General features: G+C 44.0%; 1 protein-coding gene and 1 non-coding gene across 21 annotated transcripts in view; both read left to right on the top strand.

Moving 5' to 3' along the window:
• The window catches only part of KALRN (kalirin RhoGEF kinase), a 654,582-nt gene that overhangs the window by 261,627 nt on the left and 365,228 nt on the right, over window positions 1-27,727 (top strand). For all 20 annotated transcript variants that reach the window (XM_073231508.1, XM_073231507.1, XM_073231506.1 and 17 more), the window contains exons 7-9: window positions 12,234-12,425; window positions 15,075-15,206; window positions 18,550-18,780. In XM_073231508.1, the coding sequence (XP_073087609.1) occupies window positions 12,234-12,425; window positions 15,075-15,206; window positions 18,550-18,780 (555 nt within the window). The remainder of the gene's footprint in view (window positions 1-12,233; window positions 12,426-15,074; window positions 15,207-18,549; window positions 18,781-27,727) is intronic.
• On the top strand, window positions 26,852-26,958 carry LOC118971505 (U6 spliceosomal RNA). Its single transcript, XR_005059941.1, has one exon. It is a non-coding gene; the product is annotated as a U6 spliceosomal RNA (small nuclear RNA).

The raw sequence follows: 27,727 nt of genomic DNA, 5'->3' as shown, positions 1-27,727 counted from the left end.
GTTGGTTGCACATATCCAACTAAATACTAAATACTATGTATACTAAATACTATTATTCAAAACCATTGAATTGTATACTTTCAATGGGTGAATTGTATGGTATGTAAATTATATCTCTAAAACTTTTTTTAAAAAGGAGAAAAACAAGACATCTGAAGAGTGGGTGTTTTGTAAGCTCTCACTGGCTTTAAGATACAACTTTTGTAATGGTTCAAAAGAGTGACCTTGACAGAGCGTGGACACCAATGCTGGTGGCATTAGCAAGGCTGAGGTAGTAAGACTGGGGTGCTCCATCTGGCTTTTACTCATTGGTTTATTCCAAAAACTCTTGCTGTTTGTATTCCCTGTTCTTTTTGCTAGACGCTAAGGACCACAAAATTTATAAGGCACACAGCTGTCTTCAAGGAATTTTCAAGTTAGCCATCCTCAAATTCATGTACTGAATGCAAAGAGAATTTTTCCCACCAGTGTATAAGGTGCTACAGGCAGAACTTTGTGTGCATCCCCAGGACCTATGACAATGCCTGGCACTTCATACGTGCCTAATAAATGCTTGTTGGATGAATAGGGATGTTAAGCATGCCACAGCATCTGTCACCAACTAGAGCAGAGTTTGGGCAATAGGTACACAGAACTGATAATGCAGGACCTTCACTTCTGAGGGAGCCCTATAGGACTTGACTTCAGCAGAAGCTGAACAACAGCTGGAAAGAAGGTAGATGAGAGCAATGGTTTCCAGCGGGGTGGGCCTGAAAACCAAATGCTTACAAGGTCTGCAGGTGATTCATACCAAAGCCTGGAAACTATTAGACTGATAATCTTTCAAGTTCCTCCTGACCCCAAGCATCTTTGTTTCCGAGGTTCTAATCCTAAAGGTGGAAATAAAGCCACTAAAATGTGTCCCTCCCCAGCAAAAATGAATGTGATCCAGTGTTTGCTATTAACACTGGGATTCCTAAGGCTGGCCTCCTAGTGAAACCTGCACTTGTAAAATATTGCATGTATCACTAGCCAGACCTATTCTTACTAATAAAGTTGAACAGGACACAGTGTTATTATCTGTACAAACTACCTTGTGGGTGAAATTTCCCTTTTCTTTCAACTTATTAGGGGGATTAGATTTTATTTTCTGATCTGCTCAGGATTCATTTATGATCCTTGAGCTTGGCACCATTGTCAGCATTAAACTTGTGTAAGGAAAGAGGAGTGCCCTTTGGACTAAGCCTGGTAAAACTGGAACACTTGTTTAAGGCATCAGTCCTCCACCCTAGCTGCCCACTTGAGTTACCTGGGAAGCTTTGAAAAACACCACATCTGGCCCCACTGCCTAGAATCTGATTTAACTGCTGGTGTGGAGCCCAGAAAATCTGTGCAAGGTTGAGAGACCTGACTTGAGAATCACCAGTCCAGGGTGAAGGGAATTAGCCAACCAGAAATGGCCCTGGGGTCAAACTCTGAAGCTATTGGATAATTAGGTGAGGACTTCCCTTCAAGGTCAGGAGTATCAGAGGGAAAGAGTATCTGTCTTTACTCCCTTCTCCTTGCTCCCCACCCCAGCCTTTCCAAGTCCCCCATTTACTTCACCCATGACTCTCTAATTAGTTGTTTAGGGGATGGGCTCCTAGTCAAACAAGAAACATAGGGAAGCTCCTTGGCTCAGGCCAAGGCTTTCTTAGCCTCACCCTGTGCACAGTTCTTGTTCCTGTCTCCTGCTCCCAAGTCACCTGGCCTGGGTCCCTTACGAAGAACTTCTCTGAGCTGAGCTGATTTGCCGGGCTTGGCTCAGATTTCTGACTCGTGGCACTGGCCTGGTTCAGCCTTCTCTCTTGACCACAAGCCCCCAGTCCAGGCCCCAGATTGCCCTCCTCTTCTCCCTCACTCCTGGATCTCTGCCCACGGCCCAGTACCTCTTTTCTGGCTTCAATCCATGGCTTCTGGAGTCTTGTGTCAGCACATTCCTTGCCCTTGGGTTATTGGGTTTGCCCTCTCAGTGTATAGCCCTTGAGTCTTGTAGCTCAGTTTACCTATACTCACTTGCTGCCAGTGCCTGGTCTCTGCCAGGACTGCAACTGCCAAGGAATTAATCTGTTTGAAATTCAGCCAAAGCTGACTCATGCCTCTTCTTTGAGATCTCCTGGGGCCAAATGAAAGGCATGAAATGGGCTATGAAACCATGTCAGGTGAGATAATGTGCACAAAGGGCTTAAACTGTAAAGCATGACACAAATATGAAGTATTGATGATAATAAGGCAGCAGCAGTGTTACATATGCCGTTCTGGGGAATGGATGGTAGCCAGCCAGGAGTACCAGATGAGGGCCAGAGGCTGATCCGAGGCACACAGGCAAGATGCATGAGAGTCAGGACAGTTGAGAACTGAGAGGTCAGGACCAGGTAGGCATATGGGAAGGGAGCATTAGGAAAAGCAGAGATCAGAGAGCCCAACACAGCCAGAGGCTGGAAATGAGGAAGAGCTAAAGGATTTCCTTCAGTAAGTCCTTTGGCTCTACCCTCAAATTACATCCAGAATCTAGCTGTTACTGTCTCCATGGCTAATGCCTTATCCAAACTGCCATGGGCTCCTGCATAGACTATTGCAGTATCTCCTCACCTGGTCTCCTTTTTTCCACCTTTGTTCACTTCCAGTCCATTCTCAACACAACAGCCCTACTGATCCTGCCAAAAGGTAGGTACATCGTATCATGTCACTCCACTCAAAATGATTTAATGTCCTAATCTCCTCCTCAGAATAAAAACTGAAGGTCCCTACTATGGCTTACAAGGCTCTATGTGGCCTGGACCCCAGGTACCTCTCAAATCTTAGCTTCTACCACCTATTCATCTGCTGCAGTTAACCTTGGCTCCTTGTTGTTTCTTGAACCCTCCAGGGTCATTCCTGCCTCTTGATCTTTGCCCCTGTTGTTCCCTCTGCCTGAAACCTTTCCCGCCCATAGCCACATGATTTACCTTCTCACTTCATTCAAGGCTAAGCTCAGGTGTCACCCCTGCCTACTCTGCCTTAAGTAGTGCTTCCTAACCCCACCACATTACATACTTTTCCCAGCACTATTTTATATAACACTGAAATAAGATGTAGTAAATCTAAAGATATAATAAATATGCCTCTACTAAAATGTAAGCTCCATGAGCATAGGGATTTTGTCTATCTTGTTTCCTGCTTGCACAGTGCCTTGCATTATTGAATGAATGGTTAACTAATTAAGATAGCAGATTTCAACTCCAGCAATAAGGCAAGATACTGATTAAAGGGGCAACAAGTTACCTCAACCTGAGATTTCCTGTGGATCTGTGGAGACAGGGACGTGTTCCCAGGGTGACTGGCCTTGGATTTGCAGGTGGAGATTATTGCTGAAGGAGGAAAAGGACAAGAGATATTCACCTGCCAGTCTCCTGCCCATTCTGGAGCTGGGCTCTTCTGGGAATTCTAAGGGCAAATCGAGGGCCCCAGTAGAAAGACTTCGGAGATACAGAGATTTTTTAATGAAGTCTCTCTCCAGGAGCCCTATTTCTCTGGTATATGAGTCTTTGGATCTTTGGAAGAAATTTCTCTTCATCATCTCCCCTCTCCATTGGACATCCTTGGCCAGCCCAACTGCTTCACATTTATGGCAAAGTAAAACAGCCTGTTGAGAAAGACCGTGGACACTAGGTGCTAACCATGGCTCTGTATTTCCTTCCTAGTTGTGCCATCATAGCCAAGTTATTTCAGTTTCTCAGAGCCTCACCACCACATATGTAAATGGGGAGTAATGATACAGCACCTTTGCCAGAGATGTTCTAAGGATGAGATGTAATCACGCATTTTAAGCACGACATTTGGCACAATGTTATGCTTGGCATGTGTTCAGCTGTTGTCGTTGTTGGGATTGGGAGTGTTAGAAGAAACAGCTCCCCTTGTTTGAGGCAGCTCCTCAGAGTTCCCATCTATAGGGCTTCTCAAACTTTCATGTGCATACATATCACTTGGGACAATCTCATTAAAATGCAGATTCTGATTCAAAAGTTTGGGAAGGGGCCTGAGATTCTGCATTTCTAACCAGCTCCCAGGTTGTACTGATGCCACAGACCAAGCTCTGGATAGCCACATCTTACAAGAGAGAAGACTTGGGGTTAAAATACTGGTGAAGGTATTTCCATGAGGTTTTATAGCCTCTGATTCCAACCTTAAAGGCAGTTTGAAATAATTGCATCCTAACCCAGAGGAGTTGCATTGTTCCCAACCACTTTCCCCACTGGTGTCCCTGAATCTGATTCCAGCTATACTCATCCCTCCCCACCGTTTTAGTCCTGCAACGATGCCTCATACAAAGACACTCAACCCCTCCAAGGGAGTTTCACTTAGAGCTGAGAGAGGACAGAGAGACTGGTTTCTCTTTTACTGAAATCTGCTCTTGGGTTTCCTTGGCCCTCTGACATAAGGCCAAGCACTTGTTTTCACGGCTGCTTAATGGTTTGTGAAGCAATTGCTGGAGGAAACTTCACTGCAGCAAGCCAGGCAAGAGGGACAGAGGTCTCCACTGGCCAATGTTATCTTTGCTGAGCACGAAGGCTGCTCCTGCCCCTTTCTGTCTCTGCCCAACAGTGACAGATGGCTTCCACATGGCATACCTACTGTTTGGCCAGACCTGAACAGATAGTCATCCATCAGCCACACTGTTTGGCCCCCAGAGGGCACCCTGTGGTCTGTAGGAGTCAGAACTTGGAAGTTTCATTTAGAGCTCATCACATCTCAAGTATTATAGTAGAGTTTCAAGCATGGACAGTTCTGATTCCAGATGTTACTATCCCAGTGTCCATATGTTTCAATGTGGGATCAGCAGGTTTACATGGTAATGTTAAACTAATTAATCACAAGCTGATACTTCAACAGCATCAGGACCTAAAGTGGGTTTGGGACTAGCAAAGATGTAAGCAATACATATGGTATTATTAAGCTGAGAAAAGGATGTGAGGTTCACCTTTTTCCATTGCTTTGGCACAATCTCTTTATTTTCTTACTGATATTGAATGTTACTCATAAAGTCTCTGAACGCTGTAATGGGAAAATCTCCAAAACCTTCTCTTCATGGCTCTCTTTGAGTATGACAAAACAAAAACGAATGAATATAAGCTGCAGGGCATGAAGAAAAGGTAGCTATAAGTAGAAAGCTTGTGAAGACTAGGAATCAGAGGCCTGGATCTGAGTTACAATTGGTCTTTCTGACTTTGAATGTATCACTTGATTTAACAATTTTTTAAATGCCTTCTAGATGGATTAAAAAAATGTCTGGGTTTTATTTTATTTCTTTCTAACTATAAAATGAGATTGTTATATGAACTTGGCTTCTAAAAATCTTTAAATAAAGTGTGTTTATATTCTTTTTCTTATTAAAGCAGTATGTGCTTATTAAAACTTACCTATTTCACTGGTTGTAAATTGTGCCTTACTTAAAAAAAAAGTTTTACCAAAGTAAAAAGAGATGGTGAAATCTAATTGTGGCTTTCATGAACTGCAACCTGACCAAATGTATTAAAATTAAAGATACTTTAAAATAATTTTTCAAACTAAAAAATATTAAAAATACCCCACAACCCTTAGCATTATATGGAGAAGTTAAAAAAAACAAAGAACAAAAACTAGAAACAACCTTTATGTCTCAATAAAAGTGAGTTTGATAAAAGTGGGTAGTTGAGCATAAATTCCCCCTTGATTTCATCACCCATAGATACCTGATGCTTTGATGTACTAAGAGGAAGTGAGAGAGAAAGTACTGGGGGATAAAATACTGCACATTTCCTTTATATAGTTTTAAGAATATTTCCCCCAGTTATTAAATATATGTATAGATATATACCAAAATATATTAAATATATATGTATCCCCAAAAACACCTTTAAATCTCTGTATACAGGAGAATTGGATGAGAAAAAGACCCTAAGGGAAAGGTCCCACCACCATGCCGATCTGGTACAAAATAAGCATTCAATAACTGATCACATTGGGCATGCTTCCCTGGTATGAATGTTTTTCTCAGTTAAGTCTGTACAGTTTATATATTTTGTATTTAGCATTTTGATATAACATTTGGTTTTCACTTGACTAAATGATTTTGCTGAGTGCTTCAGCCTTTGGCTGGTTATTTGACTGGCCTCCCTCCCGTGACTCTTGGATTTTGGAGTCAAGGTCTCCAGGTCTTGTCTAGAGAACTGAGCCCCTTTCAAGAGAGTGGCCCCTATGTGGTAGTTGTGCCTCACCTCCTGTGATGATGTTATAGATTGCAACTTCCATTTTCATAATATTAATTTAAAAGGTACAGCCCCACTAACTGGAATGAGAACCCTTTGTCTAGGAGTCATTCTTTGTGGAGATGAGACAGCATCTCAGTGACTTCCCTGTGTCTCTTATGATGAAGATGAGAAAGGAGAAATATCATTTCTGGACAACAAAGCAAAGGTCCCCCTTGCCCAGCTGGGTGAAGAGTCTTCTGCCACTTTTGTAACACCACTACTGATAAGGAGAAGAATCTTGTATGAGGACAAGACATTTCCACTTCTGGGTGCTCTGTGTGAGGCTGACATATGCCCAGATAGTGGAGATGCCTTAAGAATGCTGTCCCAAGAGACAAAGACCTCTGTTTTTTCCAACTTAAGGTATGGAAGGACACTGTTGAAAGGGCATGGCTCACAGATCAAGTCACTGGCTGATTCTGAGGTATCTGATCTCTCTGGGTCAATTAATGATTTGTGAACAATTCAGGGCCCCAGGCCCTTGAATCCTAGGGGAAGAGTGTCTGCCAGCAGAGGGGGTGTGGTATGCAGGGCAGTGCTCTGACAAACAGCTAGGGCAGCTTCCCCTACTTGTAGGGCTGGGCACATGTGGGCTCCCATGGCGAGGGACTCTTCCTCAGGAACAGTAGGAGACATGTGGCATTTCTCTGTGAAATACAATGGGACTTTTGACTCGTGTTGAAATATTTACCTCTTGTTGGAATAATTAACAGATTTTTCTTTTTGTAATGCTTTTTGCTAATACTTTAATTCAATTTGGACTGGATTTGGGGAGTTAATACCAGTTCTGCTGGAAATGGATGAGGGAAAAGATACAACATTCATTGAGTTACTTGTTAAATGCCTGCAACTGACTGAATGCTTTATGTTATCTCATGTAACCCATGGAGAGGGTTTCTGATTCAGGGTGGGGACCTTTGACCAAGGGAGTATAAAGTTCACCACTGCTTTGAGGAGTGATGTGAATGGGATTCAAATAATATACACACTCAGCAATGATCTGCTCTTACAAGCAGCCCCTGACACAAGGCTTAGGGTTACCAAAATGACAGCTTCCATCAAATGGTTATTTCTAGAAGGACCAGTATATCGTTCAGAGTATATCACAAAAGAAACTTCATTTAAAGAGGACACTTAGCTGGGTTTCTAAGTGGGAAGTTATCATTATCTTGCAAACAACTTTGCATGTTTCTGTAGCCAGTCAGGCCAGCCAGGAGCCAGGTTCAAAGTCAGAACCTTTGGCAGAGATGCAAACTTTCATCAAGAGTCTGCCAAGTAGTTCTTTCAGCAGAATGACTCTGCTTTATTGATTTTAGTTCATCACAGCAGGAGACAAGGCCTCGGGAGAAGGGGCCATCCATCCATCTTGTGATCTCCAGTTAATGGCTGTAAAAATGGAACAAAAAAACAGAATTTTGTAGGCAATAAAAGTGGAGGCAGGGTGTAAATATAGAGGGTTGTTGAGATAGCCAGATTCTGCTGAAATTTAGTTATAGTACTCATTTGTGACCAAAATATTGAAAGGAGAGGCTTCAGGGTGGGATGGGGCAGATGATGCAACAGACCGTGCTGCAGACACAATGCATTTTGGAGGCTAGAGCGTGTTTACGTCTTGGACTGTGTGCTACTTTCAATAATGATAATAATAGAAGCATAGCACATATGTATGGGATTTAAATTAATAAAGCATTTTTGAGGTAAGGGTTTAAGAAGATAGTCATTCAGCCAGAATCATTGTCATTTTGCTAACTTCTGGCCAGGGAAGCCTGTTAGTCAAGGCAGCTTAGCCCAGGGGAAGAGACTGAGGAGGAGAGGGAAGGGGAGCAGGTGTCCCTTGGTTACCTAGAAGCTGCCAGCTGGGGCCCTCTCATGACAGGGCAGATTGCAGAGGCAGGATGAGGGGCTGAGGTATGTGGGCAGCCAAGGCTGGGCTATGTGTACCTCTAGGGTAGGTGGTGTTACGGTCCCTGGTCTCTCTCCACGCAAGCTTCCCCTCGCCAACCCTTGAGCCACAGAGCAATCTTTTAAAAGCATAAGTCAGACCATGTTACTCTTTTATTTAAAACCTTCCTATTGTACATGGACACCTGAAAGGTTTGAGTTACCCTTGTTTCTTCAGTTTATGCACAAATTCCTCAGCAGAAGAGTTTGGGAAGGGAACGGATCTAGTCAGTATTCCCCTGGGCACTGAAGATAAGACAGAGAAAACTGTGACTTCTAAGTTCTTTCTACATTCAATCTGGGTGCCCTCCATAAACAGGGAATGCACCTAGAGACCTGGGTTATATGGAACTGACATTGCTTACTCAGAAATGGAATTTCTGAGATCATTTAGTTCAACTCCCTCTTTTTACAGCTGAGGAAACTGAGGCACAGAGGGGGCAAGTGCCATCTTAGGTGAATGCCAGAACTGGACCAGAATGCATGACTCTTGACTCCTGGCCTGGTGACTTTGGTGCCCTTGACTGTAGATGGAAGGGGGCTGGCGGGGAAGAAAGGCAGAGCCAGGCAGATGGGAGGAAGTGGAGGAGGCAAGTGGTGGGAAACCGAAAGGCCATAAAGAGTCAAAATATCCATTCCTACTAGCTGTGTCCCCAGAACAGACAAGACTCCCACTTGCTCCTTAATAGATATAAACAGTGACAGAGAAGAACTGCACAGATGGATTGACCAAAGGCGTGCCATGCCGTTTGTGCCTCAGGACTAAGTGCCCTGTTTACTCAGACTCTTAACTCAACTCTTTAACTTTGTTCCTTCCTGGTAAGCCTTTTGAGACCTTTTCTGCCATTCTCCTATTTTCATTGTGGCTGCAGTTTAGAATCCACCTGCCCTTGTCTGAGGTTCTAGGCTGAAGGCAAATCCAGATGATGATGATGAACTTGGGCAGTGTGACTTGCCTGCAGTGTTTCACTTTCCTGAAAAGGGACTGTAGAGAAGAATAATAAGCAAATTCATGAGTCAACATTATATTTATCCTTCTATTGTGAGGAATGCTGCCTTGACTTCTTTTGTGAAGCATAATCATTTGTTAGTTTTAGTAAGTCATTTCTCTGCCCACTGATAAGGAAACAAAAAGGCATTGGCTGTTTCCTTTAATAGCCTCTAGAATGTGAGATGTAAGCTGTGGTCTTTGTTTGTTTTTAACTATTACTTGTGATCACAGGCTTAAGGGTTGAAGGGGGCCTTGGTGGACTGCCAGCCTCCCCACCCCTTGCTGTGCAGGAGGTCCCTTCCTAGTGGCACAGATCGTTGCCCTCTGCATCCCCACGGGGAGCTGCCTCCACCTCTGTCAAAGCACTTGCTTCATTTTGCTTTAAATTACTGTTATTGGAGGACTTTCTTAAGGCTCAGCTGTGAGCCCCTGAGGCAGGAATCCTGTCTCATTCCTCTTTGATCTCCCACAGCCCTCAACACAGAGCCTGGCCACCCTCCATACATATTTGAATGACTGACAAGGTGTTAACAGCCTTCAGAGGCAGCCACAGTTAGACACCTCTAATAGCTATGAAGTTCTTCCTAAAAGCAAGCAGAAATATGCCTCCCTGTGTTCCCTGTGGGGAGAGAGTGTAAACAGGAAGTAATGACAGAGGCCCAGGCATCCATAAGATGTACATGAGGGACCCTGGGGACAGGCTGGTGCCTTGCTATTAATTGCTTTTCTTGTATCCCTTCTGGCCAAAAGCACACAAGTTCTTTCCCAGGACAGGAAAACACAATAATCCTTAAAAGATCAAGACAAATGCGCGCGTGTGTGTGTGTGTGTGTGTGTGTGTGTGTGTGTGTGTGTGTGTGTGTTGGAGCAGGGGTGGTTTCCAGGACTTAAATCCAGTTTGGAAGACAGCTATATCAGATGCTGTCAATGTCCCCCTCATATCCCTTCAACTATCTGCGATGGTGTCCATACACATTGACAGCTTTGTGCGTTTCTCTACCCATGGTCATTCTCTGACCTAGGAAATGTGTTTAGCGTGTGATATATAGGTCAGGCTGGAAATACCGGGGACTTACTCCAGGAGGGACCTTCAACCAAGAGTGACAGGACTTGGTGCATTCCAGGTTCTTTACCTCCCAGTGGGACAGCTCGGAAGTGTGTTCTACACAGTTGGTCAAAAGGTTTCAGGAGGATGAACTCTGGCTCGTAGCAGTAGGAGCACATCTTTTATTAATTTTCCTCCCTTTTGTCTTTAACTTCCCCACTCCCTCACCACTGTGTTTCCTGGGATCACACCCGAATAAATGATCTGCCCCAAATCTCTTATTCAAAGTCTGCTTTAGGGGGACCACAACTATGAAAATGACACAAGCAGGAAATTTGGGGGAATTCAAATGTTATTGCCTTAGAAAACAGAACCATTAAAATTAGTACATGCGTTTTTTTCCCTCAAAGTGCAAAGTTGATTTCTCAGTCAATTTTATACATAGAGTCTGCTTCTAAAGGAAAATCTGTGTCCTAATTCAGATAACAGGGCTAATAATGATACCTAAAGTTTTAAAGGATAATTATTTCAAATAACAAAAGTCAGTAATATTTTGCTCTATTAAGGAAATGTGCTGTTAGAAAGTTCTCAGGTCAGACTAAAGAAAGAGATTATTTATGGGAGCCATTAGACATGAGGATGGATTTGTGTTCAAGTACTTCCTTAACCTTTTAACCATCCATGGAGACCTTTTTAATGAAGAGAGAACTTATCAACCTGGCTCAGCTTTGTGATGGAGTGCTTCATGTTAGGGACAGCTAAGATAAATGGGGACCGTGAGAGAAAAGGGAAAGGAAAATGAAGAACCTTCATTAAATTTACCCAATATTAATGAACAACTGCAGAGCCAATAGAACCAAGAGAAAATGCTGTTGCTGGATGGAGAATATTTATTATTATTTGAGAAGATTTGTAACAAAGAAAAAGGTGTGTAAGCAACTTGCCACCCTAATCCTTCTCAGGCAGACATTGTGTGATTCAGAAAAGCTCCCTGCAGGTGCCAAAATATTACTTGATTGTTTTGACACCTCAGACAATTAATAGGAGGGAACAGTTAAAAATAACCATGCTCTCTCCTGTCTTATATTTGTGGAGTTTTTCTTTTGTCTTGTTCCTTCCTGGAGGCTTTTCTGTTGGCCTAGCAGGAAACAGTGTACACTGTCATGAGTTTTTAATTGGCAATCAAAGATGACAATGAGCATGAAGACAACACAAGAAGAAAGGAGTTGGCAGGGCCAGGAGAGCCCTACAGATGCCTTTCAAGGATACCCACAGATGTCTTTTTGGGGTCACATGGGGAAATGTTCCTAAGTCAAGTAGGGATAAGAAAGAGTTCCACAGGTCTTATTTTTGGCATGGAAGAATGCGTGAACCCTGACTGATGGCCAGGGCCCCAGCTGTTTTGGTAGGAGGAGGCATGAGGTAGCATCAGAGTCTTTGCTTGATGATAGGAAGATGCAAGTTATCGTGTGACTTTGTCCTTTGCCCCTTCGGATGAGCACCACTGCCCTGTTGTATGTGGCACCAATGCCCTGAGTATGGCTGTCCTGATAAGAGAGGTATCTTTGCCTCCTCCAGCTTTTGCCCTAGTCTGAGCCATTGTTGCCAGAGAATAACTCTGGGAAGAGCCATTCTGTCCCCTTGGCATGACCTCAGTAGGTGATTCTGAGGATTACTAAAGTAATCCGTGTAAAGTTACTGTATTTGTGTGCATCAGTAGTTGACACAAAAACTATGTTGATCCTCAAAGTGGAAGGTCTCAAGTACTGTACCTGCTATTGGTTGAGATTTTATGTCATTGACAAAGACTTCCCCTGGGTCAAAAATGGATACACTAGTGTGGCCTATACTGGCCTCAACCTTTTTATTTTGGGTAGCCTCTTTCCCCAAATACCCACCCACTCGACAAGTGCTCTGTGGATGCCTTCTCAGCTTGCCCACTAAGAGCTCACTCTCCTTTGCCTCCCAGAACGCCTATGTCAACATCAACCGCATCATGTCTGTGGCTTCCCGCCTCTCCGAGGCTGGCCATTATGCCTCACAGCAAATCAAGCAGATTTCCACACAGCTGGACCAGGAGTGGAAGAGCTTTGCGGCTGCCCTGGACGAACGCAGCACCATTCTAGCCATGTCTGCAGTGTTCCACCAGAAGGCTGAGCAGGTGAGGCCAAGGGAGCTGTGTGTGCCATTGGCGGGCAGGGCAGAGGCAGGGACAGGGCAGGGTGAGAGCACATACACTGTCTGTGTAGGGAGCCCACCTCTCTTTGAAACACTGAAGACCCTGCTGAGTAGTTGCAAGGATAACCCAAGTTCGTTACACAAGGAGACGTTGGTTACTCTTGGTAGCTTACTTAACACCCAAACAAGAAGGAACCCAGAGCTTGTTCACATTCTGTTTTAGTACCTCATCATGTGTGTGTTAACTGTTGGCTTAGTTTGCGTTCCCTGAGCATTGACCAAAGGGGTGAAACTAAACTGAAAGTTGAGGGCTGAGAGCAAGGGGAAACTAATTTTCCATGGAGCACTTGCTGTGAATAATAATGATGTGGTAATAATACAATGGATAAAATCCTCAGGTGTTGTTCATTTTTGTGTTACACCATGATGTAAATGAAATTATTAACCAGCTTTTGTGTTGCAACTATGTTTGTCATTTGCAAACAAAAGCATCGGGGGACAATCAATTAACTACACACACCCATGTACATACACAGATGCACACACACACATGCAGGGTATTAAACATTTACTAATACACTACTGCAAAAATCACACAATCTGAGCAGATGAGATTTTAACCCAGGTGTGTCTAATATTAGAGCCTCTGGTCTTGACCTCTAAATTTACTTCTTTGTATGACATTTGGGTAGCTCACAGATAATGGAGAGTTGGACTTAAATGTCTCCCTATGTTACTCACCTAACATGGGAGGCAGCATGGGATAATTGAAACAGTGTAGGCTTTGAGGCCAGACACATATAGGTTCTAATCAGTAACTCTTAGGCAAGCCGCATCACCAATTGTGAGCTTGTTTCCTCATCTCTAAAGTGGGGGTAATCATAAATGTCACAGTGCTGTTTTAAAGATTGGAGAAGGAGAGTTTAAGGTGCCTAGCATGCTTTTTAAATGGTAGATATTTCTACTGTGGGTATTTGATCAACATACTGGTATCTTTGTATTTCCTCCATCTGTGTCTATTTTCATCATAAGTGAAGGACAGTCTCACACACTGAGAGAGATCTAGCCTTTTTTTTAAAAGGATGATGGGGGAAGTGACTGATAGTGACTGGTTCATTCTTAGTACCATGAGAAAATTCATGAGTCTTTTGTTCCACATGCACACGGGCTATTGGTTGAGTTTTACAGAGAAATCCCAAGGGCCTTGGAGAGGTGCTCCCCCTCAGCTGACACATGAATGTCAAGTTGCTTTCAGATTCCTCTGTAAAATGGTTATTGGTGGAGCAAAGAAGCTTCCGAGAAGGTAGCACATACATGTACTGTGATACTGGATGGTACCCAGCACTCTCTCAGAATTGTTAGGAGGTGGCCTAATGTGATGAAAAGAAAAAAAAAATGTACAGAATGAAAAATCAACCACAACAGCCAACAACCAAGGACTGGAATCTGACAGTGACACCAAGGTCAGAACTCAAGCAGTTGCAGAAAATGGCAGTGCCAGTGAGAGTAACTGGAGGAGTCAACTTCTATTTGAAGTTTCCTGACTTGGATTAGTTTGGAACAGAAGCAGATTTATTTGTACTGATTTTTTATTGTAGTTTCCTCAGGTATTACCAGTCCTTCAGGGAAACTCATAAACCATGCCTCTTATTAGCTAGAAAAAAAAAACACCACCAAACAATGATTCAAGGCTATTTCAATGCATTTATTTAGGCAGCTCTTTATTGTCCTCATATGGGCTGTTCTAGGCAATGAGATAAAAAGGTATTTAGGCAATTAATTTAAATGGAGCTGTGCAACCAGGCAAGAGGAATCACAGACAGAACCATTCCAGACTGTTGGGTGAAGAATTATTTGCGTTTTAGAGGTGAATTTTTCCACCCAATAAATCTAAGTGATTTCAGTTAGCTCACCCTTTGCGCATGGAGACTTAATAGTCTTCCACAGTTGTTAATTTTAATTTTTAAATAATTTTATGCCTGTCAAGATCTATATCTCTATATCAAATCTAGGGAGCCACTGCCACTGTAGGCACAGTACAGTCTGTCCCCCTGAGCTGCCTCTCCTCTCCCACACCTAAGGGTACTGATGCAACAGTGGGGATCTTGTTGAGTGTTAATCTCCTTCCCCTGTGGGAATGGTGTCTGCAAGCTCCCTGGGCTGCCTGATGGTCCTGTATGGGGTATTATTTCTGCCTCTTTACAACTCAGTATAACACTGTAAAGTCCACATGTGGAAACATGCTGTTACGTTATATGCAGCCTCTCACATGTGCCTATGAGTGTGCATGGGCCAAAAAGCTCTAGTGTATACATGTAGTGAATTGAGCTCTTTCCACAGCTGTATTTTATAGTGGATATAACCTGTTGAACATGCAGACAGCTCTCACCCCCAGCTGTTCCATAATAGTATCTTTATGGAAACCACACTTCCTGAACAGGTACTGTGTCTGACTTCTTACGTGATGTTGGTGTTTGTAGAATTTAAAGAAAATAATTCACACTTTGCAGTAGTCTCTGAAGCTTCCAGAGGTTCTGATGCTTCTTCCCAAGGAATCTGACCACCTCTACATAATCTGCCCATTGCCTACCCCCAGTGCTCCCACACTGACCCAGCCGGCATCTCCTTGCAGTTCCTGTCAGGAGTGGATGCCTGGTGCAAGATGTGCAGTGAAGGTGGCCTGCCATCTGAGATGCAGGACCTGGAGCTGGCAATCCACCATCACCAGTCCTTGTATGAGCAGGTGACCCAGGCCTACACAGAGGTAAGAACCAAGCAGGACACTCAGGGGTTCTGGGTGTGATACGTGTGGGTGGGTGACAAGGGCACTGGCCTATACAGTGTGAACTGGCCTGGTTTGAATACTACCCCAGGTGAGCTTGATGTGTGTTAAAGAACTGATGGCTTCTGGATGAGAGTAAGGATTTTGGCCACAGTCAAAACTGAGAGGCCATTTTTCTCCTTTTGGAGACATCTTTAAGATCCTTGATCTATGAATGATGGCATCTCCAGCCAGGAAGCTTTATGCAGCCATTACGGGTACCACATTTGTGCATGGGTGTTCGTGCACACGCACACATGCGCAGGCACGCACACAAACACACACACACACACACGCATGTGTGTGCATGCATGCACCCCACCCTATGTATTATGATCAGACCGTCTCCTCTGGGGGAGGAATATGAGAAAGCAAGGCTGTGCTGCTCTGCAGTTTGCCCTCTGGCCAGTGAATGGGCATGTACACACTAGCCCTGCCACCCATTTCATGAAGCAGCTCATCAAAAGATACTAATTTTCTCAGTAGAAGGCCCAGAGGAAATTCACTATGGGGTGGAGATAATTGTTTGCAGGAGTGAGAAGCTGTCATGGAAGTGAAGGACAAAGTAAAAGGCTCTTCCACTGAAATTCCAAAGGCTGGGGGCATGGTACAAGTTAAGGGGGGGAACTTCTTGATGTTTCTTTCAAAATAAAAGGGAAGGGATAATTCGGTGCATCTGTGTGGATATACACAAGTAAGTAAGTTTACTAGTTCACTAGTTGGTATGAATTCTGATGGAGGGGCTGAAGGATACAGAGAGATGGGCTGAGTAAGGCAGCTAAATGAGGAGAAAGTGAATTCCCATCTGACCTATGGCAGTCCTCGAAGCAAGTCATTTAGAGCACTGTTGTTTTTCAAAGTGGGTTCCTGGACCACCTGCTCACTCACCTGAGGTGCTTGTTAAAGGTGCAGGTGCCTGGGTTGCACCACAGACTGAATCAGAATGCTAGGAAGTGGGACCTGGAACCTACATTTTAACAAATACTACCCCAGGTGAGCTTGATGTGTGTTAAAGAACTGATGGCTTCTGGATGAGAGTAAGGATTTTGGCCACAGTCAAAACTGAGTTTGAATCCTGGGTCCCCTGCTCAGCTGTGTGACCTCAGGCAAGTAATTTAACCATTCTAAGCCTGAGTTTCTTCTGTGAGATGAGGGTGATAACACCTACCTGTAATTTTAAGGGCTATTAAGACAGTGCATGTAATGTACTTGGCCCAGTGCCTGACAGTAATAAGCATTGGAAAATGGCAACAGGTTTCGTCATTATAGGAGGCCGAGAGGAGGGCTTGTGAGCCAAATCTGATCTCATCAGCTCTAATCCAAATGCTCCAAGGCTTTCTTTTCTAACAGAACTGTGCCTCTGCCCATGGGTCAAGCATCTCTAAATTTAGTCTTTGTAAAATACAAATACAAAGTATACACATAAGATTAATATTGTACTTCCACATTTCACATGTGTGAGGTATGGGTGTACTTACATAGAGAGACATGGTATTTCTCCCAGTTTATTCTCAGGCCTTAGCACTGTGGGATGTAGATGTCACCTCCAGGCCCACTTTAGAGTTCAGTGGGCTGTCCCTGCCTCCTACAGATGTGGACCAAAGCAGAAGACTTTATTGTGTTGCTTCAGATTTCAGACTTGGCCTTCCATTTCTATCCAGCCTGCCCCGGGCATAGCACAGTTCCAAAAGACAGCATCTGCTCAGGTAGCCCTTAGGGCGCTTCCCAGGCTTGGCCACTGGATATTTGTTGTATTCACATCTCTGGAGGGTATGACCTCTGTATCATTTATAAGGTACTTGCACTTCCCCTCCCTTAGCAGGGTGGGAGGCAGGCATGGTGGAAGGGGGTGGGTAGAGGTGGTCACCTAGATTGCCTTATTCCACCTGCCAGATTTCCTCTCTTGTCTCAGCCACATTGTACTTGGCACTCCTCTTAATCAGCCTCCAGTCCCACATGCATTTCTGTTGCACTTCAGTAACACTGGCTTTATGTTCCTGAACTTTCTTCAGCAAAACTATTATCAGGATGTAAAAGTGGGGTGCAGGGACACTGTGAGTTCAGCAGATAGCTTCCCATTCATCATCCATCATCATAAGACTGGAGGTGGGAGCACACCTCCTCCCCCACCTTGCTAGAAGGAAAAGAAGACTATTTCAACTCCAAATTAGCTTTGATTTAATTGTTAACCAAATGAATTTAGGGACTTCAAATTCCTATCAATTCCCTAGTCATCACTGTTTTAAATTGGAAAGACACATGCTCTCTACTGGGTACTCTGCCAGCACTGGAGAGCCACGGGTGTTGATCAAATGATACCACTTTCCAGAAATTTTGGTACTGAAATTGTGCCAGGATTCCAATAAAGAATGACAGGGAATGTTGCTTCCAAGGCCTCAGCACTGAGGGTGAGTGCTGGAGAGCCCAGGAGCATGGATGTTGTGTCCACAGTCTAAGGGTCCCTCTCTCCCTTATTCTGCATGTTCTGTTAAGATGGGGATGTTACCACTCTCAAGAGAAAAAAGCAGAAATTGTATAGAAGGAGAGCAAAAGGAAGATAAATATATATATAAAAAGAAAATGACAAGGAAATAAAGAAGACAGGAGAGAGGAATGATGATGATGGTGGTGGTGACGGAGAAAGAGGAGATAGAATTGGTAGCCAGTACTCGTACCAGGCCCTATTCTAAGCAATCCACATGTGTTATACCATTTTATCCTCAGCACAAGTACATGAATTATTACCTTTACTATCCCTATTTTTCAGATAAGGAAACTGAGGCCTGACAGTGTTAAGTAACTTGCTCTGGTCACACATTTAGAAGTTTAGAGCCAGGTAAGGGAAGGTGAAGGAGAAAGAGAGAGAGGGTGGTGGTGTCAGCTTATATTCAGCTTCATTTCTGAAATGAAATTCTACTGCTTGACCTGGTCAGTAAGTCAGTCAAACATTTATCAAGTACTGCATGTCAAGCACCGTTCTAGGCACTGCGGAGAGATGAGCAAGGCAGAGTCCCTGCCCTCACAAAGCTAAAATTCAAGAGGTAAAGCGAACCTGATTCTGGAGTCTATCAGACAGCCCTCTGCTGCCCCAGCAACTTTGCTCCCCCAGGATCCTAGGACGCTCTGCCTGGCCACCATGGCAGCTCTGGCTGGCGCATTCCTTGGTTGTCGTGGGTCTGGGTCCTAGTCTTAGTCCTTGTCAGGGATGCCCAGGCAGACCATCCTTGCCTCTCTGGGCCTGGGCTGCCCTCTGCTTCCTTGACAGGACCTCCTTTCCTTCCTGCAGGTCAGCCAGGATGGGAAAGCCCTGCTGGATGTGCTGCAGCGTCCCCTGAGTCCTGGAAACTCTGAGTCCCTCACAGCCACAGCCAACTACTCCAAGGCGGTTCACCAGGTGCTGGACGTGGTACATGAGGTGCTGCACCACCAGCGGCGGCTTGAGAGCATCTGGCAGCACCGCAAGGTGCGGCTCCACCAGCGGCTGCAGCTCTGTGTCTTCCAGCAGGACGTCCAGCAGGTAATAGGCTGCTTCCCTGTGCCAGGCACCACCCCGAGTGGACAGATGGCTCGGGCCCCTGACCTAAGTGGTGAGGCCTGGGAACACCTCATTTATGGAAGGAAAAGGGCAATTCAGCCCCCAGCTGCATCCCCCACCCCAATACCTTCTGGACTGGTTAATGGCATGCTTTTTACCTAGGCAGCTTTACAGACTGGGCCTTTACACCCTCGGACATTGGGAAGGGAGATTCAGTCTGAAAAACAGCAACTCCTTGTTGTGACATAGTTTCCTTTCAGGTAGAGCTTGACTTTCACTCAGGCATGAGCTTTCTTGACCACTCTGGGCCCTAGGGGGTATCTGAGCACTGTCAAGGTTGGGCCCCACATAAAATGAGTTCACTTCTCAATCAAGGATTCAGTGGCCTGCTAAAGTTGGGATGTGCTGGGGTGCAGGGACTTTAAGGGATTCTTTGGCAAGATTGGCCTTGGGAAACCAGATTCAAAACATGGGTGTTGATGAGTGTACATGCCATAATTAGAGGTTATTTCTGCCTTAATCTGTCTTTTTGCATTATTATACCAGTCATAGCTTTTTCCCTTACCACAAATAATAAAGAAATGGTTATGTTTTGACCATAAAAGAATAGCCTTGCCCCAAATGCCCTTTCAAATGAAACAATTCATTCTTTTTCACTTATACTTTCTCTCTGTCTCCCTGGGGGCTCCTGGGAGCTTTGCTCTGAGGACTGATACACTCGGGGGGAGAGAGCAGGTTGGGAGCTGGAGGCTTAGTGTCGTCTCTCTGCCAGGTCACTGAGAGGCAGGGTGGAGGGGGGCACTTGTATTGTCACACTTTCCTGTAACCACCACATAATTTCAAGATTACATGTGTAAAACAGCACTTCACTCTCCTGCCATACCTTCAGGGATATTAACCAGGTGTGATCCAAAGGTGTGTCGAAATATCTGCGGGAAATTGGAAGCTGAGGATATGTCTTCTTTGGAGCATTGGTTCCCTTCGTAGGTATTGATGGGAGAGGCCCAGGTGCTGGGTGCTCTGAGATAGTGGGACAGTGGGGCAGCTACCACTAGCTGTGACATCCTCTGGGAGTATGTGGGTCTTCAGGAGCGTCCCCCATGACTAGGCTGCCCTGACTCCCTTGTAACACCCCTCCCCTCTCACACCCTGACTGGGGCCCTGACTGAGTCATCAGAGGCAACACCTCAGCCTCGGGAGAGATGGGCCCTGTTTGCATGCTGGCCCCAGATCTGAAGCCCTTGTGGGACCTGCTGGGAATGAAGGAACAAATGAATCGGTTGCCTACTCCTGCCATCTGGAACTGTCCAAATAAATATATCATCCCCAGCACAGGAGAGCACATCTGTGACTGAGACAGAGTGAAGCGTCAGCCTCTGGAGGCACACAGAGCAGGCATTGCTGTTTTAGTGGACTGCAGGTGACTGGCGAGATTACCCAGGTTCTGCGGCTTCCTTGGTATGCTTCCAGCTCTCCTGCTGTTTGCACTGGGGTTTGGAAAAGGGCAGAGGGGCTGCAGCAGGGCAGGTAAAGGCCTCCACAATGGGAAGGACTCCTTTTTCTTTTCACTAATCAACAATTTGTTTAAATGTCAAATAAATGTCTAAGTGCTACACCAGCAAGGGCATATTTTTCTTCTTCATGAGGCTGTTAGGAAACCCTTTCAGGAACTGATTTGTACTGTCCCATTCATCTGACCTAGTGATGTAAGAGCACTGTGAGAAGAGGAGCTAGGTTAGTGCCTGATGACTCCAGGTGGGTTACTAACAATTACTAGCTCTGGGAACTGATGTTATCAGACTTTTCTGTGATCCTTCTGACATCTACACTGAAGCTAGGGAAGGGTTTAATAAAACTACGCCTATGGCTGTCCACATCATGCTCTTAAAAAGGAGATCATTTCTGAAATTTTGGCCCTACCAATTCATCACTACTGTACAAATCACATTGTCAGCTCTGGGCAATAACCAGTGGAAGACTGCAATGTGGGTGTGATGGGGTTTGGCTTTTCCAGGAGAACTGAGTTCCAAGGATGGTTAATTCCATTGTTCTTTTCGGGATATGTGAATATGACTTCCAGGATCATGGCTTCATTCACCCATTTTCCCACCCACCCTCACTCTCTCAACATGTATCTGTCACTGGGACAGATGCACAAAGGAAAATGTGGAAAGACAAGGACTACTAAACCTGGTGATGTGTCTCAAATGCTTACCTTTCATCCAAACAACCACTTGAGCCTGGCAGGTGCTTCAGAAGGAGCTGGACATAATGCACTCAATGGTCAGAATGAAAGATGTGGACTTTGGTCTCCTGGCACCCAGAGTTTTATTTATCATCTTTTATTTTTCATGTTTCATCGCTTCTATTCCAGTATCTCCATGAGAGTATCCCTTCTCTGTATCCCTTGTTGCTCTTAGGTACATCTAGCATGAAGCTGGGGTTCTCTTTATATTTTCTGAAATAACATTTTTACTTAAGCTGAAATTATCATTGGAAGATCCCCAGTTTCTGCTTCTGTGAAGTGAGCACCATTTAGGCCTCTTTCCCAACCTATCTAGTAGTTGCTGGTGAGTACGTGGAATCTACCTGCAGGAATTGTAATGTGAAAATCTTAAAAGGTTGCTGGAATTTACAGCCCAAGCAGAGAATACAGGGACAAAACCTCAGTGCTCATGAAATATCCTGGTACTCATTGGTCATTCAGAAATCTTGGGTCTCTGCAATGGGCCTCACACTGCCCTGCACTAGGTTTTAGCAAGATGCCTAGTTAATTAGAATGGCAAAGAAATACCCATTTGAAAAAGAACAGTTTTCCCAGAGCATGCCAATCAGTGTGCAAGGTAACAGAGTATTGATAGAACAGTTATAAAGGCACAGGTGTGAGAAGTCAGAGTTGGTGTCTTGAAGGAGGAGAGAATTGATTGAACCATATAGTCTGGATATAAGACTCCTGAGCACATTGGGACTTCAGAGATGCTTACCAGCAGGCAAAGTGGGAAACATGTGAGCAAGCATCAATGACTGGTGCAATACAGAGCTGCAGGTAAGAACCTGGGCTTTGCACTCTGATGGCCTGAGTTTAAATCTTGCTCCAACAGATCTTGGCTGTGTGACCTTGGGCAAGTTTCTTTACTCCTGGTACTTCAGTTTCCTCACCCCTAAAGCAGCAATGATCATAGAATCCAACTCACTGGACTGAAGGAGATACAGGGAAAGGGTTTACCACCCTGGCTGCCCAGCATGTGGTAGATCCTCATCAGCCTTGTCATTAGTCCCATGTTCTCTGAGTGGTCCTCGGGCGCCCCTTGGTGCTTGTTCTGTTGGGGACCCCTTAGCATGACTCCCCTGTTTCTGTGATAGCAACTGCTTCATGGCTCTGTTTAGTTCCATTTCATTCAGTGATTAAATATCAGAGCTGTCAAGAACCTGGTCTAACCTACTATATGGTAAAGGAAATTGAGATCCAAAGATGTAAAGTAACTTGTTCATAACCACACAGTTATTTAATGGTAATCCCAGGACCAGAAGCTAAGTCTTCTGGCTCCCAGTCCTGGTGTCCTATAGAGAAGCCACACAAGACAGAGAAGTAGAACAGGCAGAGAAACAGGAAGCACTCATGCATACTTATGTAGAAGGGGGAAAGACGGACAGACACGCACATACCCCAGAACAGGGAGAGACAGAGACAGACATTGAGGGGAGAAAAAGAATGGGAGAGAGACTTAAAAACAGAGCAGAGAAAGACATACATGGGATGGGAGGAGAAAGAGGAAGAGAGTGAGGAGAGTGAGCCGGCCTCTGCCTGCCTGTCTTCCTGCCCCATTGCCATTCCGGGGATGGTCTTGCCCAAGTAGGAATACTTTTTCCTTTAAGGGCCCAAAGCAGCGTAAAGCAGAAAGATGAAAACCAAAGATAGGCACCAGTGAAAGATTCCCTTTAAATATCTGCAGCCTCCCTGATTTGAAAAGATATATGCATTCCTTTGTTTATTGCCACATTATTTACAATAGCCAGATATGGAAGCAACCATACCGCCCATCAATAGATAAATGGATAAAGAAAATATGGTACATTTACACAGTGGAATATTATTCAGCCATAAAAGAAATCCTGCCATTTACAACACGGATGGACCTAGAGGGTATTATGCTCACTGAAATAAGCCAGGCAGAGAAAGACAAATACCATATGATTTTACTTATTTGTGAAATAAAGAAAATAGAACAAAATAGCAGTAGACTCATAGACACTAAGAAGTGAACTGTGGTTACCACAGGGGAGGGGCTGGGGTGAGTGGGTAGGTGAGGAGGGTGAAGGGGGATAAAGGGGCACAAAAGTGCTCATAGTATAAGGTGGTCACTGGGATGGAAGTGCAGCATGGAGAATACAGCCAGTGACTCTGCAGCATCTTCCTGTGTTGACAGATAGTAACTGCACTAGTTGGGGTGAGAATTTAATAATATTGTAACTATTGAACCACTGTGTTGTATACGAAACCAATATAAGATTGCATATCAATGATACTTCAGTAAAAAAAAGGGATAGCACTGAGTCCAAGAAAGAGACATGTCTAAATAAAAAATAAAATAAGTATTCTGCAGCCAGAATTGGCCTGACCTGTTATCTCTGTGGTATGCCTACCTTGAGTCCCAACCGGTGTACTCCTAGCTTTCTTTTCTCTGCTGGGCTGAGGGCAGTAGAAATGTCTCCAAGCATCAAGCTGGAACTTGGGTTCCATAAGCTGCAGAAAGGTGTGGATGGGGCCCACCTGCTGTAATGTTGCTAATGGAATAATTTTCAGCTATTGTTTTCCCAGTTTAGAGTGGCACGGTACTGAGCAGCAGCCAAAAGAACACCCTTGCCAACATCAGCCACTCCATTTACCGTCTCTTATTTTCCCCTAACTCCTGTGGCTTCCCACGGATCTAAAGGGCCACTTCCAAGCCCAGATAGACCTGGCTTTGTGATGAGAAGAACAGGGACAGCTAGATTCTTGGTCTTTCTGGTAGTTGCAAATTCCATTCCTTCCATTCCATTTTTTCATAGAACAACTGTTTTGAGTATTCTCTGCAGGCACCTTGTTCTGCCTCCTCCTCTTCTTCTCCCTCTGTTTTGTGCAAGAATACATTGATAAAGTGTTTTGGGATAACCTACTTTATACAGGATCCTGTGCTAGGAGTTGGAGGTCTCTGGCCTGAGGAATGACATACATACCTGGAGATAAGTGAATGGCACACAGCCATCTGGGTTCAAGGCCAAAGAAAAAAAATAACAAGGGGTGGTAGCGTCAGAGTAGGGAAAGTTCCCTGTGACTGGTGTGGTCCTTGGAGCTCAGGCAGGGAATATGGGGATAGTGTTCCTAGGGAAGGCCAGGAAGCAGAGAGTTAAGCCAGAGCCAGGGAACAGGGGACAGGGGAGAGGAAGTCTATCTGGGTGCTCACTCTGGGCATAGAAAGTTAGAGGCAAGGCTGGAAGGATTAGGAATGGGCTTGGTGGTGCAGGTGAGGCAGTGATGTTTGAGACTCCAGTGCCCTTTCTTAGAAACCATGTCTTTGCTTTTAAGCAGCCAGGTGAGCTTGTGTGGGTCAGTGATGGCAGAATTGATGTGGCTCAGTGACTTTGCATTCTGAATAACTGTATTAATATTAAAGCCCCTGGTTCATGTACTAAAACTGAATCTCACCTGTTCCTATCAGTTTTTCTGGAGCCTCACATGGAAAATTATAGCTTTTACTAAGTCAGCTCTTGCCTACCAAAGAATATATAAAAAGGATTTTAGAGTAATTTTTGTAAACTTCTGATATTCAATCTTTGACAAGCTGTAGTGACCTGTAGCCCCTTAATCATACTAAGCCAGGTGGGGCATTGTATAATCCAATTGACAGCTTTATATAATAAAAGATGAACACTTTGAACTGCACACAGAATGATTAGTTATAAATAAAGTGACCAGAATAATGATATGTCTAGAAATGAACTCTTTCTATGAGGAGGAAGGATTAGAGCATCTCAGAAGGAAAATGCTTAGGGTATAGTCCCAGGTAGATCAGGGAACACATGAGGGAGAACCATCTTCAGACTTGAAATATTAACTAGTTATTTGGTGGGTGTGTTGGAGAGGAGATTCGAACAACAGGGCAGTGGTTGGAATACAAGCCTGAGACTTTGTTACTGAATTAAATGTTACTGGTATTAAACTGGTATGTAAAAGTTTCACTGTTTAAAGCTCAGAATTCATCATCTTTATGAGTAAATATGGACAAGTATCTAATACCTTCACTTGACTTTTTAAATTAAATGTTCTAAAATTATGAAGCAGATGATAGTTTGGTCCAGGTTACCCAACATGCCCAAGGTCACACAGCTAGTGGCAGAGCAAGGATTCAAACCCAAGTCCATCTAACCTCTATAGAGGTCTGCGCTTTTAGCCTCTTTATGCCATAGACACTATGCTAGGTGATGGGAATACCAAGAGACACAGCCCCTGTCCTCGAGGGGCTTATAATTTGGTGATGGAATGTCATTGCTCAAAAGGTCCTGAGAGATTACCTGGTCCCAAAGGGTGAGACATGCCCAAGGTCATGTAGCCACTGACAGCTGAGATTCATCCTCAAATTGCCTCCCTGTAAGACCCACACTGACAGTCATACTCACCCCAAATACTCTTTTTCATCTGTTCCATCATTATAAATTTGCCCTCTACACTTATCTCTAACACAAATTTCCATAAAACACAGACTAACCATTCATATGTTTTTCACAATAATAATTATGTTAATTCAACATTGCTAATGATTTCCTGTGTAGCATGTATCTTGAATAATATCCATTTGCTCATGGTAGTATTAAGGTTCTCAGTTAAGGTTTTTGATGGTGATAATCCAATCATTCAAATATATTCAGGTAGATGATAGATAATTTTGGGGGCAGGGTGAATGTCCAGAAAAAAAGCAGGGTGAGGCTTAGCTGAACTGGGGGAGGTGGAGAGGGCTCAGCTTGTCAGGGTTGCCTTCTGATTGGAGTGAAGATAGAGAAATATTCCCATCTGTTCTGGTATCAAGGATCTTAGAGGCAGCATGCTGCCCCTGTCCCTGTAGTTGGAGGCTGTCACTGAAGAGTCTGTTCTGGCTCCTCTGTATATTCTCTAGGGGGAGTCGGCAGGGTTGGGGATTGCACTCTAGAGGCTTGCTAGTTGGACATGCTCAGACCCTCCAGGCTCAGAGTCTCACGGAGTCCCAGGACCCCTCTACACTGTATACCTCACTGTACATACTGTATTCCTTTCTTCCTTTTCCCACCACGGCCTTCTCCACTGGTGCTTACTTTGGTTCTCTCATTGAAGAGTGGTCCTTCCACGGTGAGCACCTTCCAAGGCACCACCTGGGGGCCTCCATCTGGCAAGGCTAGGAGACTGGTGGGGCCTGGGAGGCAGTGAGAGGAAGTGTCTTCCCAGGGCATTGCAGAGCCCTGGGACTTTCCTGATCCATAGAAATTTTAAACACCTTTAATGTCTTCGATTCCTTTTTTATTATTATGTTAATGAGTGATAAAACAACCACCACCCAAGATCACTTCTCTCCTTTTTTTAAATTGAAGTATATCATTGATATACAATTTTATATTGGTTTCAAGTATACAACACAGTGGTTCAACATTTACCCATGTTAGTAAATCCTTACTCCCACTTGTGGAGTTACTTTTTGTCAACATAGGAAGATGTTTGCCATGCTGTACTACCATCCCTGTGACCAACTTACATTATAATTAAGCATTTTTGTGCCCCTTTATCCCCCTCTCCCTCCCCACCCACTCACCCCAACCCCTTCCCCATAGTAATCACCAGTCACTTCTCAGTGTCTATGAGTCTACTGCTATATTGTTCATTTTGTTCTGTTTTGATTTTATATTTCACAAATAAGTAAAATTATATGGTATTTGTCTTTCTCTATGTAGCCTATTTCACTGAGCATAATAACATGTAGGTTCATCTGTGCTGTTGTAAATGGCAAGATCTCTTTCTTTTTTATGGCCAAATAATATTCCATTGTGTATGCTCACTTTGGCAGCACATATACTAAAACTGGAATGATACAGAGAAGATTAGCATTGCCCCTGTGCAAGGATGACATGCAAATTCCTGAAGTGTTCCATATTTTTTGTTGAACATAAGTCTTTATTTCTCTGGGATAAATGCCCAAGAGTGCAATTGCAGGGCCATATGGTAACCTCATTTTTAGGTTTGAAGGAAACTGCCAGACTACTTTACAGAGTGGCTGTCCTACTGTACATTCCCACCAGCAATATATGAGCAGTTTAATTTCTCATTTGGTATTGTCACTATATTTTTTAATTTTTAGCTATTGTGATAACTGGGTAGTGATAGCTCTTCATAGTTCTGATTTGTATTTTTTTCTAATTAAATGATGCCAAACGTTTTTGTGTGTTTATTTGTTACTTCTATAACTTCTATATGCTCTTTGGTGAAATGTCTGTGCATGTCTTTCTGCCCATTTTCTAATTGGATTCCTTAATTTTTTCATGATGAATGTTGAGAATTCTTTATATATTGTAGATAGGAGGTCTTTGTTGGATAAATGACTGGCAAACAGTTTCTTCAAAAAAAAAATTCCATTGTGTATATACGCATCACATCTTATTTATCCACTCATCTATTGATGGGCAGACAGGTTGCTTCCATATCTTGGTTATTATAAATAATGTGGCAATAAACATAGGGGTGCCTATATCTTTTCAAATAAGAGATTTTGTTTTCTTCAGGTAAATTTCTACAAGTGGGATTACTGGGTCGAATGGTATTCTTGTTTTTAAGTTTTGAGGAACTTCCATACTGCTTTCCACAGTAGCTGTACCAATTTATATTCCCACCAACAGTGTAGGAGGATTCCCTTTTCTCCACAGCCTTGCC

This window comes from Manis javanica, chromosome 3 (assembly GCF_040802235.1).
Source record: "Manis javanica isolate MJ-LG chromosome 3, MJ_LKY, whole genome shotgun sequence".
NCBI classification, from domain to species: Eukaryota; Metazoa; Chordata; class Mammalia; order Pholidota; family Manidae; genus Manis; species Manis javanica.
Note: the sequence above shows the minus strand (reverse complement) of the source record. Positions and strands in the feature narration are given on the sequence as shown.